The sequence below is a fragment of the Clavelina lepadiformis genome, chromosome 9 (assembly GCF_947623445.1).
Source record: "Clavelina lepadiformis chromosome 9, kaClaLepa1.1, whole genome shotgun sequence".
Taxonomy (NCBI): domain Eukaryota; kingdom Metazoa; phylum Chordata; class Ascidiacea; order Aplousobranchia; family Clavelinidae; genus Clavelina; species Clavelina lepadiformis.
The window spans coordinates 12,127,126-12,148,380 of record NC_135248.1 but is presented as its reverse complement, the minus strand read 5'-3'; the positions used below and the strand labels follow the sequence as shown (position 1 = coordinate 12,148,380).

The 21,255-nt window shown below is 37.1% G+C and overlaps 3 protein-coding genes and 1 non-coding gene across 7 annotated transcripts; 2 read left to right on the top strand and 2 right to left on the bottom strand.

Moving 5' to 3' along the window:
- The first annotated feature begins 417 nt into the window (after positions 1 to 417).
- LOC143470598 (prelamin-A/C-like) lies at positions 418 to 10,494 on the top strand. 3 transcript variants are annotated; one of them, XM_076968836.1, is made up of 11 exons: positions 418 to 555; positions 944 to 1,124; positions 1,921 to 2,057; positions 4,453 to 4,583; positions 5,156 to 5,307; positions 5,389 to 5,559; positions 5,777 to 5,902; positions 7,068 to 7,288; positions 7,929 to 8,055; positions 8,395 to 8,463; positions 9,401 to 10,494. In XM_076968836.1, exons 1-11 carry the CDS (start codon positions 527 to 529, stop codon positions 9,443 to 9,445), a joined length of 1,389 nt encoding a protein of 462 aa, XP_076824951.1. In that variant the 5' UTR covers positions 418 to 526; the 3' UTR covers positions 9,446 to 10,494. The 3 variants fall into 3 exon arrangements, with proteins under 3 accessions (XP_076824951.1, XP_076824950.1, XP_076824952.1); XM_076968835.1 differs by having other exon boundaries at positions 8,395 to 8,493; XM_076968837.1 differs by lacking the exon at positions 8,395 to 8,463.
- Positions 10,495 to 13,522: 3,028 nt separating this feature from the next.
- Positions 13,523 to 14,778, top strand: LOC143470997 (actin-related protein 2/3 complex subunit 4). Its single transcript, XM_076969308.1, has one exon. It carries the CDS (start codon positions 13,604 to 13,606, stop codon positions 14,108 to 14,110), a length of 507 nt encoding a protein of 168 aa, XP_076825423.1. The 5' UTR covers positions 13,523 to 13,603; the 3' UTR covers positions 14,111 to 14,778.
- Positions 14,779 to 15,420: 642 nt separating this feature from the next.
- Positions 15,421 to 15,492, bottom strand: Trnaw-cca (transfer RNA tryptophan (anticodon CCA)). The gene has a single exon. It is a non-coding gene; the product is annotated as a tRNA-Trp (tRNA).
- A 295-nt stretch (positions 15,493 to 15,787) lies between these two features.
- Positions 15,788 to 20,760, bottom strand: LOC143471311 (uncharacterized). 2 transcript variants are annotated; one of them, XM_076969752.1, is made up of 11 exons: positions 20,649 to 20,760; positions 19,544 to 20,530; positions 19,063 to 19,328; positions 18,847 to 18,934; positions 18,586 to 18,753; positions 18,324 to 18,418; positions 18,142 to 18,175; positions 17,947 to 18,009; positions 17,097 to 17,789; positions 16,752 to 16,845; positions 15,788 to 16,572 (listed from the first exon to the last, which is right to left on the bottom strand). In XM_076969752.1, exons 2-11 carry the CDS (start codon positions 20,438 to 20,440, stop codon positions 16,328 to 16,330), a joined length of 2,643 nt encoding a protein of 880 aa, XP_076825867.1. In that variant the 5' UTR covers positions 20,441 to 20,530; positions 20,649 to 20,760; the 3' UTR covers positions 15,788 to 16,327. The 2 variants fall into 2 exon arrangements, with proteins under 2 accessions (XP_076825867.1, XP_076825868.1); XM_076969753.1 differs by having other exon boundaries at positions 19,063 to 19,322.
- Between the last annotated feature and the right edge of the window lie 495 nt (positions 20,761 to 21,255).

Here is a 21,255-nt window from a genome sequence, read left to right as displayed (position 1 = left end):
AAAAACTTTCCTTAGTCCGAGGATAAACATTATCATACCGGTACCAACTGTGGCTTGAGCAGTGCAAAGACATTCTCCTCTAAAAACACTTTTTCTTTTGTTGCTGTTATAAAAGGCTACACCCGGCTTACCACGAACACCGGGCGTTCATGGAGCACGAATTGCGGTGCGCACCGGAATTTTGCTTCTACACCCCTGAGATCTTTGTGAAAACTGCCATACTCTGTAGTCTGGGTGTAAAGTATAGCAACTTCACCTCGGGATTTTTAAAGGCTGTGCTTGCTGCTCCCGAACGTTTCACATGTACTTCTCAAAAACAGAGCCCATAAGCTCTGTTTTTGCCTACCAGACTGCAAAATGCACCATGAGCTGTATACAATTCTGCTTTGTATTTAACCTTTTGTTTTTGATATAAAGCAATTATTTATTGTGCAGGCGCTGCAGGTTTATACTGTGTACAAAATAAATTTTGTAAAGTATTAAATAAATTCCAGACTTATTTCATCAGTTTTCACTAACGTCAAACATGGCCACACCCAAACAACAGCATAGAAGGTGAGAACCAGGTTGTTTTTTTATTTATTGACCTCAAACTGTTGTTGTGTTTTGTGGCAAAATAATAGAGCAGCCAAAGAACTTAACTGAGCATTTGTTTTTAATGGATGGGTATGGCATAAAAAGAGGTCTGGTTTGCTAATGGCCACCAGTCTCAAGATTGGAGTCTGAAATATTAGCTAGGCTTGTAAATAGTTTGCTTATGTAGTGTTGTTGCGCTAAAGGGAAACAAACCTGTTATATATATTTCAACATTCGTTGAATCTTGCGTTTACAAGAATAACAAATTACTGTTCATGGCATCCATACTTAGACTCTGTTCACCTAAAGCATGTGGGCCTAGCTTGTTTGCATTCAATTTGTATTACAACATTACAATTTTTGACAGGGACAGTCCTTCATCCACTCCTTTGAGTCCTTCTGTTACCAGCAGGAGAGACGAGAAGGATCAAATGGTTAACCTTAATAACCGGATGGCTGTTTACGTGGAGAAGGTTCGCTCACTTGAAACTGAAAACTCAAGACTTCAAATCCAAATAACTAATTTTGAACAAACCAACGTTCGTGAGGTGATTTCAAAATTTTTATAAACATATATTTACATAAATGCTCAATCTTTATTGGGAACGTGCAAAATTGAATATGTATACATTTTTGAGAATGCAAATGATAAATTTTGGTGTTCAAATCCTAATCTGCCCGCTTCATCCATTAATCCTAAAGGAAGTAGCCCGATACCTGTTGAGCAAAAAATAACCCTTAGCTTGTCGCCATGTGATTTACTTCATTACTTGCTATCATTTGCAGATATGCAAAGTGATGTGTTACATAAACTGTTGCATTGCCCAGCAGGATAGCTTTTGTGAGCATTGGGTCAGATCAAAGACTAGTACTTCTAAATACTATAATGTAGACTGTGACTGTTGAAATGAAATTTATAACAGCTCTCAAATCTCAATTGATACTGATCATAATAATTAATCATTGAGGTAACCTTGAAACAAGTATAACATTGTGTTTTTAAGCAAGCTTTATCTTTAGTATAAGTTTTGTTAATAAAAGTCATTGTTGTCAACAGAACTTGATGATGTAACGCACTCTTTTGTTGAAAATATGCACTATGCAGTCACTATGAATTTGTGTCTAGTTCTGCTATATATGCTATTGTGAAGGCCTAGATAAGAAGGAAAATGAGTTTAATGACATTACAGTCTCTCATATGTCATTCTTCTTATTAGCATGCTTGCATGAATGGAGTAGAGTGGAATTTCAGTTACCCCAAGATTGACAACCGCTTTTAAGTTTTGTGACATTTAACATTTTGTATTTTAATATTGACATCTACTTGATTTGTGTGCATTGAAGGTGGAAAATGTCAAATCCATGTATGAAAGTGAGCTAGTAGAAGCAAGAAGATTGTTGGATGAACTCTCTAAAGAGAAGGCGCAGCTACAAATTGAGGCTACGTCTTTTCGTGAAAAATACGAGTCTGAGAAGGCAAGGTAAACCACTTCGATTAAATTTTATACTCATATAAGCTTGCAGAGTCGTGAGAATATTATGTGTCTCAATGTTAATATGTCATGCTTATTTGCACCGTATCTAGTTGTCGAGTTATGTTTTATGCTTGCAGTTGTAGGTTGGGTGAAACTGATACCTCTTTTTACGTGATAATTATAATATGCTTAAGTGTAAAATGCATGTATAATATATATAATTAATGTGTTATTTATCAACTTATTTAAGTGCTAACAATGGAATGCTTCCATTGTGTTATGGTAGTGTTATAATAGTCATCAGGCAGTTGATAAATTGCTTGTGGTTTGGGTATCTTTTACAATATAAATCGCTTTAATTTGATGTAAGTCTTTGTGCTGACACATCATTAGGTAGGATAATACATTTAAATGCCTACATTGACATTTTATTTTCTATAGGCTGTAGTTTTATTGTTAAATCAGGTTTTGTACCGTATTTGTGCTTTGTGTACTGGCGGATGATTTAACATACAGCATGAACAATTTTTGCATGCAATGTGGGACAATTGTTGATGTGTTTGTTAGGTAACTGCGCTATGCCAGCGCCGCTGTTTGTGATTGCATGCTGGAATATACGTTTTCCTTGGTAATGCCACTGCCACACCTGTTAGTTTCCAATGTAACAATTATTCCCAGTAGAATTCTACCATGGTCGAGAACAGCGATTTAAAGTGGCAAAACGTGCTTAATGATGACGGTATTTGTAAGATTTGGTGAAAATTTCCTGCTGTTTCGCTGCCGCAGCATCACAATGGGTTCACTCGTAACGCCAACTACACTCTAACTACAGTATGTAATCTTCATAACAAAAATGGATTTATTCAGAAACGTTTTCGCCAAGTACACGCGCTTGGTAATTATTAATTTTGCTTTTAACCAACCACTGACAGCAATCAGCCCAAAATTTGCAAGCCAGGTGCAACACATGAATTATTATCATTGTTATGGTCAGCTTGTCTTAAATGACCCTCTCCGTTATGCCGTTTCATAAAAAAATTCTTTCATAGTTGGAATTAGGAAACAGGGCATTTTCCGCATGATTTGACCGCTCCGTGTATGTTGCCGCGTTCGTTCTCGCCTTGTTACTTCAAGCTTGTTTTCTCTCTTTTATTTTCAGCGACGCCTTTATTTCTTCAAACAACATACGCTCAATACAAGAAACTAGATCAGCAAACTTAGAGTGCGGGTATTTTTAAACGTCTTACGGTGCTCACGATTTTTGGCGGGAACGTCCTGAGTATAGTACTTTACATGCTTTTGCATGACGTAATATGGTATTTTGGAATAAATTCGGCCAGTTTTATTGCGTAGTAAAGTTTGCCATTTTGCTCCCCGTTCTGGCAATCCGGTATGCAATTGAATGCATTAAAGTAAGTATTAACCTTTTTAATAGCAATGCCCGCCTGAATTGGCGCACGTCATATTGTCAAAACAACCTTCTGTTTGTCGCCCACAAACACCGCTTTCACTGGTATCGGTTTACAAGCGTTGTAAAGTTTCTTTTCAGTTTTTGGCAGGGCTTATGTTCAGCCATATGTTGTTATACAACCGGCAAATCTCACGCAAAGGTTTGTCGCGAGCGTACACATTTGGCTGGAGGGGATAAGTGAGCTAAAATATGTTGAAAACATGACATTTAACCTTTCTCGTGGAGCTATTGCGAAAGAATTCGTAATTTTCATGTGTCCTATCATCTTTGCAGTTCAGTGAATTGCGTTTTCTGGATTAGCATTGTCGATAACATGGCTCGATTTTGCTTACTGGGTTCACAACGAAGGGAATGTATCTTTGTTTTTCACCGCCGTGAGCTTCTCTCCTTTTTCTCTTGTTTTTCGTTTTTTTTTTACTTGCGGCGGTTACTGAAAATTTTTGTCGGCCTTGCTGCCATGTAGTCGGCACTTGTTTGTCCCAAACGCCGGTCTCCCGCCAATTTGTTACGTCATCACGCAGACCTTGTTCACGGTCGTGTACTGCAGCAATGAATAATGTCGCCGCTGTGACTCGTTGTAATTACTTTATCAGCACATGGTTTAATCGCACATCACCTTACTTATACCAATCTACTTATCAATGCGAACTCTTTTCCGCCATTGATGGCAAATATGTGGGTAGCTGCATGACCTTTGTTCCTTTGGCGTTCCGGTGATATGCACAAGTAACCATAAATACCGTTTGAGATGGTGTTCGAAAGTTTGGCATATTTGTGGCTATATGAACTTTTATATGGCTTGCATTGCTTTCTGCAGTTTCGTGATAAAGCAACAAGATTTGTTAAAGAATATATAAAACAAAACCAACCGTCTTCCTTTGTTAGATGTACTTAGTATTACCTCATTGTATTTTTATGTCTTCTTTCCAGGGCCAATGAATTGCAACATGATTACAGTTTATTGGAAGGAAAGCTGAAGGACACCAGTGCGGTTTTGAGCATGAAAGAATCACAATACACGAGAACAAAAGCAGAAAAAGATGAATTGCAAGAGGAACTGGGTAAAAACTGTCATGCTTTCTGGATTGTCATAGTATATTAAGTTGTATTTTAGTAAATCTGTTGTAGATTTTCATTTAGGTTAGTAGTTAACTTTCACATAATTGTTATTTAACTGTTACGGTTAACTTTACTATTAAGTACGGTGTTGCCCACACTTTTTTGCTTCCAAACTTGTTTTGGGTTGGACAGTTTTGCCTATCAAAAATATTTCCCGGGTAATGCTGATCAATTTAAATTTTTTAGTCCCCGGATAATGTGTAATTTGAACTGTGGTCTGTGATTTGAATTAGCAGAATCATTTATAAACAACCGTAGATGCTTCAAAGACAGATCTTCCCCATGAGGGTAATAAGTAGAATCCTTGTAGGCGAAAACAACTGGACGGCTTTTTAATGATGTTTAATCTACTCCTACTGTCTTCACCACTGTTCAATACTGGGCACCTCTCATTTAATGCATTCCTCACTGATACATAGACATGAATAAAACGTTTGTGTTTCATCCCTTGTTTTGCAGTAAAAATCATGGTAAAAAAATTGGAATTAAACAGTAAAAATTCATATTTCTGCAGATAATTTGAAAGCGAGACAAAATGACTTGCAAGAAGAATTCGATTCAACTCAGAAGATGCTTGAAAATGAAACTTTGCAAAGAGTAGACTTTGAAAATAAATTGCAATCTCTTCGAGAAGATCTGCTCTTTAAGGAAAGAATCTTCCAAGAGGTGGAGTGCTACAAATCAAATGAAGCAAGAAAATTAGCATTTGTTGGATGAGAAACTAACATGATGTCTATGTTTTGCTAGGAGCTGTCGGAAGTTCGCAAACGGCACACAGTCAGCGTCACCGAGATTGACGAGCAAGTGAAGGGAGTGTATGAAAATCGACTGGAGGCTGCAATAATCGATCTTCGAGATCAACAAGCAGCTGATCTGGATCAAATGAAAGATGATCTGGAAGACCAATATAGCGCAAAGGTTGGTAAAGTTGATGCAGTTACCGGGTTTCCGAAAGTATATTTATTTTGTTGACAGGCTACAGTATCGTAGACATGTTAGCTTACACTGTAACTATACAGTTATAGTTAATAGTTCTTTCTCTTATGTCAGTGTTGGTAGTAGTGTGAGAATCTTAACCTTATTCAACCAAATATTGAGCCGTATTTCAAACGTCGTTAAACACAATGTTTTTCAGATTGTTAACATGACTAAGAGATTGGACACAGCATGTCAGTTGCATCTAAAAGTTACGGAAGAACTGAAAGCTTGTGAGCTTAAACTGGATCGCATTCAAAGTCAGAACAAGCTGCTGCAAACTCAGGTGGAAGTTTGCCTAATTTCTTATTTTCCTGCTGTTTATAAAGTGTTTTTTTGTTTTTATCTTAACTCTTTGTACCATACAGCTTTAAAAGCAGCACATGACACAAATAACATGACAATATCGTTGAGTTTCTGTAAGAAAAGATCTATTTACATAGCCAAATCATTTCCACTACATCTAGCAGTAACAACTATGTGGTTATCATTGAATGGGCCTTAGCATCCCATTGCCTGACAATAGTATGGCCTATATTTCTGAAAACCAATTTGTACAAAAGTAAACTGAATGTGAATAACAATGTGCTTCAGCATAATAGGCACAAGGGTTTTAAATGTTTTGAATTCCTCAGAATCAGGAGGTTGACGACTATCAGAAGTTGTTTATTGAAGATTTGAAGATGCAGGTAGCATTATTTGTAGAGTTACCGAAGTCAGTGGTAGTTCCCACCAGTAATTCAGTTTATAAGCTTTCCAAAGATTATGCAAGTTAAATACAACGTCAGAAACTTGTTTTTGAGAAATGTCAAGGAAGTAAAGTGGTACTCTCTCTGGTACTAAGTACTCTCATAGCTGAGGTTTCGTAGTAATGTTTCCTTCCTTTCGTTAGATTTTGCACATTAAGCAAATCAGTGTCACAAATGATCCACTAATGCTCATATTAGGCAATACATTCAGACACCGATAAGCAATCGATTAATCTCGTGATGCTTAACGGCACTACTAGACATTTTGAACAGAAATAATTTATCAGTCATGTGACAAACTAACTTTGTAGGAAATGTAGATCTTAGGTACAAGTCTGCAACGATAAAATCCGTAGTAAATTTTTTTCCTTAACAATTCCTCATTACTTCAATACCAGCACTTAGTGTAAGTAAGGATGAATATCGGTGCAAAATTTTCCTTTCTTCAATTCTTTCAAATCACTATTTTTAGTGTTTTGTTATTCACTAAAAAAGGTTCTTATTAGCTATTAACACTTTTTTGTCGCACAATCATATTTGATTTATTTGGGTGTAGCATTTTTTATAAACTTTAGGTATTAGTTTTATTAGACAATCCTAATATTTACTACAAAGATGCACACAGTGAACTATACTACCAAATTTTTAAAACTACGCAACTACCAACATCAAACAACCAACCCGGTGTGTATTGTAAAACAGAACACAGGTCTGAATGGCCGCGTACAGGAATTGGAAGGGCAGGTGTTGACAGAACAGGAACTTAGGATTTCGGCCATTGTCACCGTCGAGAAGCAGAGAGATGAAGCTCGTGAGATGCTGCGTAACATGGAGAAGGAATACAGCGATTTGCTCGATCTCAAGCTCAAACTGGATCATGAGATTGGGATTTATAGGAAGTTGCTCGAAGAAGAAGAACAGAGGTTGGTGATCAACTTGTTTTTGCCTTAGACCTTAGACCTTAGACCTTATTCAAGTTTTATTTCAATATTATTTCTTGTTTTAAGAATAGTTAGGTTGTCGGGTTGTCATATGTTTCTGAAAACTTATGAAATACATTAGGTCCACTGCTGTTGTATTGAGCAAGCGGTGTTTTCCCTTTTAAAATTGTCTTAGCTTTGTAACACTGAAGCTTGAATTTTAAAAGTGCTTGCACACTGAATGCGAAAGTGTCGCTGTACTAAAATGCAGCCGCAAAACGGAATTACAAAGAAATGCATTACAAGGCTCCTTTCAATCGCATGTCGTGATGCAAAAAACAAACATGTTTAATTGTTTATTATCTATGAATACGTTGACATGTGGCAATCACATTCAGTGTCCAGATAAACACCTTAAGTTTCGTAGTGATTGAATATTGAAAGCAATTATTGAATATTTATAGTTTATCTATTCGAATAAGAGGACGATTTTTTAAAGACGTTGATTTTAAAGGATCTAGACAGAAAAGTGTCCAAAAACTTATGAATTACTTTTTGTAACTTTTTTATTACTGGAATTTTAATTTTTATTGAGTGTTAAATCGAACAAAACCTCTACTTATTTTATTTTCTTGCCATGCAGATTAAATCTGTCTCCGAGTCCCCACGTTGAAGGATCAGATTCGAAAAGTCGCGCACGAGCACGAAGGAAGAGAAAGCGCACTGCTGTGGTTGGCCATGGCGAAGGAGAATCTCGTGCCAAGAAGCAGGTTAGTTAGTTACTTTTTACAGAATGTTTATGTTAGCAGCATCATTCCATTCTCACTTTTAGTTATTTGAGTTTTGCTTTGTTTTCGAATTGACCATCTTTTGTAAGAACTGTAGTTTGTTCATAAATTTAATTTTAGTTTTCTTTAGAGAATTTCAGTGTATTCAATAAAACTGAAATTATCATGATTTTCTATCGCAAAAGTGCTTTTTTGCATGTTATAGGCACATGTGTTCACAGAAAGACTGCCATTTCATTTTTCAATCAAACCTTAAGTCTGTTCAAATCTGATCTGTGTTTTGTTCTATTTTGTTTTGTCATATGCAATACTCATGACCAGGAGGTGAGAAGCACGACCTACATGAGTGAGACTGTGGTGGTTGAAAAGACCCAACGTCAAACAGCCGAGGTAGGCAAGGAAGATATGTTACATCAGCAGGTATTTAATTGAGACACCATCAAAGCACTCTATGGCTTAAATGTGCATTGCTTGCTCTTCAAACCTATTTGTGGGCATCAGAACTTTACATAAAACCTCTTCCAGTCATTCCAAAGACCTTCTTGTTAGAGTAAAAAGCATGACAGATTGACAATTGCTGATTGTTTCAAGGTTCAAGTGCACACTGCACAGCTTTTGTAGGGACAGTTTCTTCCCATGCAAAGTAAATGCCATAATAATCCTAATAAAAATATTTTTGAACGTACCTGGACTGCTGGCGTCTTTATTTGATAAATTTAATACAGTAGTAGTTTCTTGCATGCTTCATTGCCTTTCATTTTGCATGTTGTCCTGCATTTTTGTTAGTGCTCATTAAAACACTGCGTAATTGAAAAAAAGTTATTAACTACTGGACATCTAAGGAAAGACTTAGAATCTAAGATGCTACTGCTAGCTGTGTATAGTAAGAATTGCCTAAATATGCACGCCATTAAATGCTAAAATATTATAGTGATTTTGAAAGGCACACGTTTTTATATCAAGAGCTGAATAATACGACCACTGGAACAAGTTCAAAATAGCCTCAATAAATCCCTTGTAGCAATAGGTTCCTGTAACTGTTTAATGCTTGAATACAGTGAATACGCTGTCGGTTCCATTTCAACATTTTAAATTTTGTTCTCGTGGTGGTCTAGTTTGTATATTGAAGTTAAAGCTATTTACCAACTAACCTAAACTGTCTTACTGTAAGCTTTTCATGAAAAAGTTAACAAATGGGTGGTGGTTAGTTGATTGAGTTTGATGCAATATTTAATTGGATAAATTTAAGTATTTTGGCTAGGACTAATTACGGAATCTTGCCTTTTAAATTAAAATTGTATAATTACAAAATTTACATTCTTTGCAGCCTGATCCATCACCAGAAGGACAGAATTCTTGTGCTGTCATGTAAAGTTGTCGGCTTGAGAAAATTTTGTGACGATTTACAAAAGTGAAAACAAAGAGAATCTGAAGTCTGACAATCTGTTCTACGATGCTATCAGGAGACTAAACAATTGCTGCATACAACTCACATTTCCTAGTTTTTGTAACTTTTTTGTATTTTTGCAAAATTTGTCTGCTTTTATGCATCGTGTAATACTTATCAGGTTTGAAGCCCAATGTACAGTTGCTTGTATTGTGTACCAGCAGTTTGTATAGTGCCTTTTCGTTTGTAATTATTCATATAATCGTTCAATGTAACCATTTAATATTGATTATTTTGGTACAAAGATCTTAAACGCTTCTAAAATGCTTTAACGTCACCAGATCAGACAACACCCACAGAGATGTTCACAATTGAAACGTTGATCATGTGCATGAAAACAGACTATGATATTGCACTGCAATTTATATAAAAACAGTGGCGATTATTGCAGTAAATAATTTGTAAATACCTTGCATGGTTCCATATTTCTGCATGTTCATAACCACTTATTCCCCTTCACGTGTTGCATGTAAGTATTTTGATATGAACACATCATGACTTTAAATGCGAACTGTCGTTAACAAGCACTGCGTTAATATGGTCTGCAGTGCAATTAGGTGTGCAACTGGATATGCGTTTTGTTATTTGGCCATGGATTACATTCCAAGCAATTTCCTGTAATTTTAGGATAAAAGTTTGCTCAGGATGTAGTTCAAACTATTTATCTATATGAGCGTAATTATGTCCGTGTGGTTGTTTATGTATTCCCTAAATTGCTCGCTTTGTAACGCAATGTAAATTAGTTTTCTGATAATTTTTTCTTTACTGCCCAGTTAGTAGAAAATGTATCCAATCAAATTCTTTTTTTTATTTCTTAATTATCTGCCTTAAAATTTTAGCAGTAGGAGAATTATGGTGTCATTTTTCGGCAGTCCAATATTTACTCGCCATGCGCTAGTAGCAATATATGTGGCTGTTTAACGCTTAGAAGTCGCATTTGTCCTGTAAATAAAAATAGTTTGTTCAAAATGCAAGTTTGTGAATGGTAAATGTTACCACTTTTCAAATCCTAAGACTAGTCGTGAGAGATTAATACCTTGGTTAATTTTAGGACAAAGGTGTCAGGAAGTCACATCAATTTAACTCAAACTGAATATGGAGTTTTAGCATCTGAAAGCCATCAACCGATAAGCTATTGCCTTTCAATACACCATATTGGCGTATGGGTATGCGATTCATGGTACAACACGCATTTTTCTTGGTTGATGACAGGTAAATTAGCCCAGGTTTATTCTGAATAGCTGTGATAATACCATGACCTACCTGAAGTTAACTTACGGTTGTGTATAGTTTTGAGGACACAGAATTTGACCCCAGAAGGGGTATGTCATAGGCATATTTTGATCTAAACCTTACCATAATCTCTAAAGAATATTAGTAAACATCACAAGTGGATCCTACAATGACACTAACAACTTTGCGTTATACCGCCATGTGAAAACCTTTTAGCCACAAGAGGGCGCTAAAATTCCACCATTATTCGTGCAACGGCGTATTTCCTTGTAAGGTGCCGGGTTGTCCTGCAATTGATGTGTAGCCTACAGACTGGAAACTTAGAAAGCTAGGCTAGCTGTATTTTGTATTGTGTTGTTTGTTTTTCGCTATTAACTCTGCGGAGTGGAGGTTAGGATGCTAACCGTTGTAGTTATATAAACGATACGATAGCATAATAAAACGCATGCTCAGCACGAACAGGAAAAGGTGGCAAAGCCCAAATGCTTAAAACATGCAAGATAGCAATTAAACTAACACTTGTTTGATATTATGACATGCAAATGATGCAATATTACTGCAAGGCCATACCATTTTAACTTGATTCGTTTTAATAAAACTGTGCCTTTTGGCAATTCAGCAATTAGATACATCAGAATATTCTAGACCAACAGGGTGTTTTATGTTCGTACTGAACTGATGGTACTTTATGTAGCCTAGTATCATATTGAAACTAATGCAGCAGTCCGCTTTTTTGTGTATTGGATGCAAATTTGGACATTTAGATAATCCTACTCATCTAATTCAATTAATTAGAACAAAATGTCGGTAATTCTAATTGTAATCTGATTTATGAAAACTCTTATGCTCTAATTTTCGATTTTGCCAAAATTGCTAGTTGGTCCAAAAGATTCTTTTTCGTAAGTGAAGCAAGAAGCTCCTTCATGAAACACAATGATCAAAATCAAAGTGCTACAGGCCTATGCCAATGTGTCAGTGTCAATGTACAACCGGTATAACCTTGTTTTCAATGTTTTTCGAGGAAAAGCAAAGAATATGATCAAATAAATTTGCAAAAAATCAAAAATAGCTAAAAAAATTGCCTTTTTTAAACAAATTTCACTTTGAATTGCACTAGCGGTAAGTCTAATTCTAGTTCTGTTTCTACTTAAATCAAACTCTAAAGTTCTAATCTAATTAGTAACAGGTAAGTACGTTCTAATTCTAATTTAAAACTAATTTCAAGAAAATAAAAAAAATATAATTGTCCAAGTCAATGCTCTATGTACCTTTAAAGTGAACACTTGAGTAGTGCCGTGTGCTCTTTGAGAATGTTTTAGACACACTCATTGGCATAGATTAGGATTGAAATGTTTAGAAGTGGTTGTTTTGTTGTTGCCCAATGATCTAAAGTGAAAATCACCTGTAACGTAGCTATTCGGGGTTAATAGCAGGTGGTCTAGTGATTGACATTAAGATATCATGCTATACCAGATTGGTTTGAACGTTGTTTGCTTAGATCAGGGGCGGGCAACTTCTTCGGTCGGCGGGCCTGATATGAGAAAATGAAGTACTTAGCGGGGCCGGATTCCTGAATCGATTGGAACGCAGCTTTGTCTTATTAATGTTCATGGTCGAAAATGTTTGCTCACAAATGTATGTAGACCCGAACAGAACAAGTAGATTCATGGCCATCTTTCTCAGGTTGGCAAACTTGGACTTAATCAGTGACGCAATAAAGGGATTGCGGCAGAATTTGGCCGCAGGCCACATTATCATGTAAGACCGCAAACTGTCTGCGGGCCGCTCAAAATCCCGTCGCGGGCCGTATGTTGCCCGCCCCTGGCTTACATGATAGTTTTTATATAATTTGTGAATGAGCTATATAATGTATATAGCTACATTGCCATACTTTTGGTTAAGGTTACCTAATCCTTCACCATAAATAATTAAATTATGCATTAGCAGTTATTTTCCGGATTTATATATCAGTTACAGTACATATTTATATCTATATATATGACACTAATTTCAAATTTATTATACCATATTACACTAAACCTTACCAAAATTTATATTCTAATTTTTCTTTATCCCAAATTTACTTTCAATCATTTCCAAACAATAATAAATTCGATTTCTTGCGAATCACTTTTTCCAACCTTCTAGTTATTTGCAGTGGGCTACACAACCGAGTTTACATAAAGTTTTAAGTTTATTTATGAAAGATGACAGATGTATTGTATATAACTGTTGTTATAAGTGGAGTGTCTGACATGGTCATCTCTTCGGAAACGTTATTAAATTACAACTTACACATTCATATTTATCATACAGCAGTGTAAACTAACTACCATGTAGGCCTATATGATCGGCTCACAATGCAAATTAGAGCATGAGCCCAGCATTCAACTAAAAACTCAAAGTGGACATTTAACCTGTCACTGAAATTGTCATCACATTGCATACTTTGTATATACATGATAGAACCAAATGCATAGTCTTCCCATGAATTTGACGTTGCTCGGTTGTTGTGTTGGGGCCCTACCCCCTTTTCTGAAATACTCCATTGCCTATGAAACAATCTTGACTACATTCCTACTCCTAACCATGAAACTTGTTGCAGGGTTTTTGTAACAGTGTTATGCAGGGCTTCGTTTGTGAATTTTAGCAATATTATTCTATCCAGTTGGGAGTATCGTTTTGACATGTTTTCGAGTTGGCCAGAAATTAACTCAGATTGTAATTAAAAATAACCATGACAATTAGTAATGCTTTGCATAATATGTATTAACATAGTTCATTTTTCAGGTTATCAAGAAACTTGTACATACATACTGTGTAATAACGCGAAAATAGATAATTACAATCATGTCTACAACACTACGTCCGTATTTGAATGCTGTTAGGGCTACTCTTAATGCTGCCATGTGTTTGGAAAATTTCAATTCTCAGATAGTTGAGAGGCACGTTAAACCTGAAGTGGAGGTGAAAACCAGCAAAGAATTGCTCTTAACTCCATTGGTGATCGCCAGAAATGACAAGGAAAAAGTGCTCATCGAGTCGTCCATCAATTCGATCCGAATGAGCATCGCGGTGAAGCAGGCGGACGAAATCGAACAGATTCTCTGCCAGAAATTTATGAGATTCATGATGATGAGAGCTGAGAATTTCGTTGTCTTACGAAGGAAACCAGTTGAAGGCTACGACATCAGCTTCCTTATCACCAACTTCCACACGGAGCAAATGCTGAAACACAAACTGGTCGATTTTGTCATTCACTTTATGGAGGAAATCGACAAAGAGATCAGTGAAATGAAGTTAGCAGTCAATGCCAGGGCTCGTATAGTGGCCGAGGAATTTCTCAAGAGGTTTTAATCAAACATCAGTTGATCTAATTATCTGCGTGCAATTTCAACAGCAGGTGCCAGCTTGCACAATAGTGATTTAAATGGTTTCAACTGAAATACTTTTGAACTGCTCTTATGCTGTATAAGTGTGGCTTTGAATTTTACAAATGGATTATGTAATAACATATATGACAAGATTTTTTGAGATTGTAGCTGAAACCGAACTTACTTGTTTTACTTTTAAATGAACACCTTTAGTTTAATGTGTGCATAGACTTTGGCTATCAGTGGTGTTACATACATATAAGCAGAATTGTTTCGAAGACCGTCTATATTATCACCGAGAATCATGCACTTAAAATGCACAGCTGCAGCATTTATAATCTAATCATTATTGTAGCTTGCATTTCAATGAACTAATTATACAGACTAAGACGTTTAAGAATGGTTTAAGGATCTACTCTTTTAAACATTTCTTTTTTTTGATTCATTGTTGGACCATTTATTATGTATAAGAAATACTGTATATGTAGTTATCTTGGTATCTTTGAACAGTGCTACACCACCTTCGTTCTATGGCTACATTTAATCGAAGTTGCACGTGTTAATCGAAGTAACAATGCATTCATTTATAATGTATACAATTCTTCTATTTTATACTCGTATTAACTGGAAATATACATTCTGTATATACAAGTCTTAAGTGTGCTGCTTGAAAGATATCTTTGCTCCTACTGAAGTTTTTTTATGTTTCATAAGAACTGGTTTTTTGGTTTCTATGTAGATAAAGTTCTTTCTTTTCAGCAACTCATCAATATTAACTTCATGGATTTCAGGGCCCTAGGTGCTAGGAGGGTTGACAGATGCTTTTGTAATTTTCTTGAAATTGCATGGGTAAGAAATATAATAATCAGTGAAAGTTTCTTAGTCAATTAAGTTTCACATAATTCCTTATTTCCTATGCCATCAACTTTTGGTCCTGGCGAAATATAATGATATAATAAGATTGTTGCATTACCTGCATCGTGCAGTATTGATATTCAATACTCACTCATTTCAGTTTTCGTCATTGACACGTTGAGGAAAAAATGTTTTAGTTGCTGAAAGCGGAAGGCTTGAAGCGTACAGAAAAATATTGTAGACTTGCTCATGATAAACAGCAAGGCCACTAAACCCAGCAGTTACTGCTTATGCTTTTTGAGTTGTGGTCGGTAGACTCGGTACGTGCAGAAACTATCAAAGTTTTATGATGTCATAACTCACGCTTTATTTGAATTGCTCGTTTTACAATGAGGAACCTTGACAAAACAAAGATAATTTTCTGGATAAAATATTGATTGACCCCGACGTGATTTGAACACGCAACCTTCTGATCTGGAGTCAGACGCGCTACCGTTGCGCCACGGAGTCTTGCAGAAGAACGGTCATTAAAATTATTACTAAGACTTGTAGATGTACTTCTAAACTCGACACCGACGGCCAATGAATAATTGTGTAAATGCATTCGAAAACCTTTTTCCTCAACAGATAAGAATAATAAGTAAAAGTTACTGTAACTGCAACTATACACGTATATATATTACGGACCATAACAATTTGTGTAGACTTTTTATACTTGTTCCAATAAACTGTATTATTCTGTGTGCTAAATTCGGAATAGTGACGATCAATCAACATTGATCTCCAGCATTAACGGTACAACTCCTACTGACAGCAGGCTGTATTTTTGATGAAAAGTTACTGTTGCGGGGAATAAACAAAAAAGCAATATGAAACAAATGACAACGTTTGAAACGAATGGACGCAATATGCGGAAAACGATGGACTGTCCCAGTCATCAATGAATATTTTCATTATCATTAATGAGTCGCTTTACATTACTACTGCATCTAATAAAGATGGTTTCTACATAAGTAACAGGATATGACTGCTTTCAATATAACCAGCCTGGAAATTGAAGCTGGTAGTACCAAATGCCGAAAACGCGTAAATGGTGGAATGACCCAATAATTAGTGCTTTTTAAAGATTATTGAAAACTTGCATTTGTTTAATAAAATTTAACTTGAGAAATAGAAATAAAATGAATGAACTAGAATTGTAAATAGAACAACACAGAATGGAATGGGAATGAAACAGCTGAAAGAATCATCAAGAAATCGCTTTCAAAAGACAAAAACAGAATTACTGCCACATCACAAGACTAAAACATAAGATACAAACACCCAGCCAACCCAGATGTACTGATCACAACTTAATAAAGTTGCACATCCTTATCTTCTCAACATTTGCATTTTTCGAAAGCTGAACAGCCTGTTCACGCTCCAGCGCGTCCAGCTCATTGAAATGACGTGTTTTGGCGTAAGCGCCTATGCCGCGCTCGCGCGCCCACTCGCGAGGCATCCACCAAGCGTCGTGTTCCGTCGGGGTTTCCGTAGCGCTTTGCCGCCACCTTCGTTGAATTTGTGTCGATGAGGTCGGTGTGGCTTTGACTTGAAAGCGGAAGAAAAAAACGATATAACAAGGGAGTAATATTAATACGTCAAAAGTATTGAAGGTACGTGCACGTTAATTGTTGGAGTGACTCTAACGACTCCAACGAGTGACTCTAACGAACGCAATTATTCTACTGTGCAGTTATTACATATGAAATTACCAATTTTCAAACTACCTGTTTGTGGCGTCGACTGTGGTAAGCTTTCTGCCGAAGTAGAAGGCAGCCGACACTTGTTTCCGCAATTGCTTCCTGGTGTGCTGGTTAATGTCTGGAAAAAACGACGAAGTGACAAAACGCTCATTCATCGTATGATGGTAAAGTTTCCACTGTTACCGAAACTCACCAAAAAGAGTATTAGATGATAAACTAACCACTACACCACTAACAACTAACTACAATACACCACTAAAAACACCACCACTAACAACTGTCCACTAGTACTAACAACATTACGCAAGTTAAAGCGGTATTCAGGCCGCGGAAATATGACATAATTTAAAAAAATCATCCAGATATTACCTCGGTGTCTTGCTTAGTTCGCTCGTCGGGGCGACCGAGCAGCCTCAAGGATAAGTTTTGAGGATTTGTGGGCGGAAGCTGGTCCGACGCATCAAAAAATTCGTAAGCCGGACGTCGGACATTGGAAATCGAGGAGCAAGCATTCGATTCCCAGGCATCAAACCGAGGGAATGAGCGTCGAGAATCGTTGATGAGATTTGCACACGAAGGAGGCCGATTCGACGTTAATGGAGTCTCTTGTTTTTGCTGACGTTTGTAATGACGTGGCTGTGACGTCACCGACGGACTTCTATTGCTAGAGTTCATGAAGTTCATCAGCTCGGATAGGGAATTGTCCATGGGCGCATCGTTGGAGTACAAAGTTTTCAGAGATCTGCTTTCGGAGTGATTCGCTGCTTGATCGCGACGCGCAGCGGAGTCTGTTTCTTCACCCCGGCTCCGCTTCTCGGATCGGGAAGCGGATCTGCGTGGGTCGAAGCGCTTCTGGACTCCATCAGCATCCTGACGCGGAAGACTACGAGAGCTTCCATCCGTTTGATCGTGACTTTGCAGTAAAGTGAAACTCACGTCGGTATTATCGTATGCGAGGCTGTTGTTTGGGTGATGAACCAGTCTCTTCATATTGTTTGGCCGATTCCCATAAGCAGCGATCGGCGTTTTACGTCTGTCCGAAGGATAACCTTGCGCAGAGCTCTGCAGATTCAAAAAAAGTCTCTTTCATGCATTTCAAACAAAAATGGCGAAACGTCCAAATCTATTTGCTAGTCGACTAGTGATACTGATTAGCTAGAAAAGTTTTGTCAAAAAAAATAAAGAATTAAATCTGAGCGCGAGTTGTTTACACTCTTACTTGTTTAACGTGACTTGTTCGACTTTGAGGAATTATTTTGACTCCTTTCTCCCTCAAATCGACCTGCGAGTAAGAACTTGCAAATAAAGGCAAACTAAGCTAAAGTAAAATCGCATAAAAACCGACTTGGAAAATTAGTAAAAATGTTTAAACAAGATAACAGTTTTATATTAGCAGAATATTTGGACTTCGTACTTCTGCATGCAATTCTTTTTTGCTGGAGGGAACTCTGAAAAATGATTAAAATTCATTATATTATTATCATTAAAATTATCATATTATTATTCATTATATTATTATCATTAACATTTACGCGCCGGTACACAAGAAACAAAAGTTTAAGGTCTAAATAGAAAACAGATCGAAAGAAGATTTACACAGTGGGTTCTTCAGCAAGACTCTGTCTGAGAATAACTGAATCCACTCGAGCTGGGTCCCGCATTTCACCCACATGTTGCCGTGGGTTGTCACCCTAACAACCAAGTAGAATTCAGCGAAAATACAAAACAAGATTTAAAAAGAAAATTCTATTGGCAAACTTTCTTTCTAAAGAAATACGTTATATGTTTTAATAAAAACAACACGAAAAAAGAATTGAAAAATTGCAATCAAGCAAAAACGCGTTGAAAACAGCGGCACCTTTCTGTCAAAGTTAGACGCCTGGTCCTTTGTAAGAATGGAGTCGACAAGTTGGGCAAGTTTCGACCGAATAAGACCCTTCTCATCTATCGTCAGCGAGCGTCCGTGATAAAGTATTTCAGCCACTACGTAGCGTGCATTACCTCGGTTTACTGCCTCGTTAACGTTCTGTCATTTAAGGTTAAGCCGATAACGTTCTGTGAGCCAAACTATTAAAACGTGGATGTCCCGTAAGGAAAAAACTTTCATGGCGAGATTTACCTTCGGGAGAGTCATCATTGGCGGGGGGGACGATAAAGTTCGCTTGCGTCCTTTTGTGTAACGCTTTTTTCTGGGTTGAGGAGTGGGACTGGAAATTCAAACGAGAAATCGACTCAGCGATTAGCATGTAGGGGCTGACAAACTAAATTCTATGTTTAGTTAGATGAATAAAGCAAACCATAAAGCTATGCTTAAATTGAGACAAAAATTAATTACTGCTTAATTCGAAATGGAGTGCTGTCTGCGGCAGATACATCGGCCAAGTCGCCTGCATTGGGGGAAAAGAATTGGGAGCTCTTGCGAAGCGCTGGTGTGGGCTGCTGTTCTTGACGAGGTGTTGGCATTCCTTCTGAAGTTGGCGAAAATGCGATTGTTAAATCCTGAGACGGACCGGAGTTTTGCTTTGAAGAGGATGAGGAAACAGCATCTTTTCTCTTGCGATCATCTGGTGCCCCAGATGCAGGCTTCTCCTTATTCTGTTTCTTAAAAGTGAGAGTTTAGGCACAACTCTACATCAGGCTGTCATGTACATTGATTGGTTTTTCAATGATTTTTCTAGTTTGTTGTAAGTATAGGTCTATTTTAATGACACATTTGCTCCAAAAAAATCTGTCTACCTAGCTAGGTCCTAGCCCATGGCATATAAAACTTCCAATTGTAGGTCAGTTTACCAAACGAAAAAAAAGCCAAGAAATACCTTTTCTAATGAACGATCAAAACCAATTTTATCTTTTTTTCCATCTTCGGACGCTTCTTCGTTTGCAGAAGAAAACGATTTCCGTCCGCTTCGCCGGGTCGGGATTGGTGTATTTTGCGTTACAGGGACTTCAGAGATTGTAAGGGGTTCAGAGTTAGATAAATTTAATAGTGATCCAGAAACTGGCGTTTGCTCCGGAAGAGAACTTTCAAATTCGTCAGAACTCTGTCCGTCTAACTCAGCAAGTATTTTCTTGATGTCTTCTTTTTCATTAAAGCTTTTCAGGGTTTTTGTTAACGCCAAATCTTGATTATTATTTGCAACGTGTATAGAAGTGCGTTTTTCAAACACGTTTGGAGGAATTTCATTTGCCTTCTGACTTCGTACCGTCGCTTTGGAAGACTTAGTCATTTTGCGGTGATCATGGTGAGTGCTATCCAGGTGAGAAACGGAGTGAATTTTTTTGTCGTTTGCGATTCCCTCAACATCTGCCACCAATGGAGCAGAAACAACCTCGGAGGGGTTAAAATGCAGCCAATTTTGGTCTACCACGTGTGACTGGTCAGTTACAGTGATCGACGACAATGACGGTGGTGTATGTTTGAAAACTTTTGAACGTTTCTTCTTTTTGAATGGAAAAGCAAAAATTCGCCACCATTTCGACTTTTTTTTATTGGTCGTGGATTCTTGTTCGTTCGACTCACTGCTGTAACTTTCTGATAAAATCGTGCTTGTTACGGTATCAGTATCGTCACCATAATATGTCTTTAAGTCTTCCTCGCTAAGTACTCGTGCGCTTGCAAAAGCGTCTACACGGGAGTTGCGAGCTTTGTCTGAAGTGGTCGAGCCACGAAGTGAATTTGATGAGCATGGTTGATCTAGCATGCCGTTACTCATCTTATACCAGTGTAGATTAATTTTAATATTTTTGCGTATTTCTTGATGTAGACCTACCGTATGTAGTACCGGTGGGCTACGCAATTCTTTCTGTATTGCATATATATAAAAATTGTAAATAAAATCAACCGTCAAAAAATTATGAACCAACCAACAAACTAGCTAATCTAAGCTAGGGTGTTACTGTTAAGCCTACAGGATGCGGTACCTGATGTACACTTCACTTTAGGCTTTAGCCTAGCTTAAATCCATCACGAATGAGACACAGCTGTATACTGGATAACAATCTTAATTATTAACTGTAAGTGGAAACACATTGTAAAAATGGTATTTCAGAAACAAACTAACTTCATATTTTGCTTGAACTAGGCTAGTCTTTGGACTAAGCCAATTTGCTCAACTATAATCTCTAAAATTTTTATTTTAAATCTTATCCTTTGGACTCCTGATATCATAATTTTAAACATGGCGCTTTACCCCATTATTTCGTCACATACATTAGTGGCATATTCTTTGTTTTTGTGAGGATAATCGTATTAATTACTTTTTGAATTTGCACAATTATATGTATCAGATTCCGATTAACGGCAGCAGTTGCACAGAGCTGCATTTTGAAGTAACCGCTAAAGTTATGTTGATATAAGAGATAGGTATTAAGCTGTACCGTTCACTATTATTGGTAATTTAGTTAGTAATCGTTAGTAACCTGTTTTTCTTGTGCTGCGATCGATTAACATTACGGTGTACTTTTTCGTTTCTCACTGTCAATGGCAACAAAAAAATAATACAGTTGGCTACATCGGCCAACTGTATTA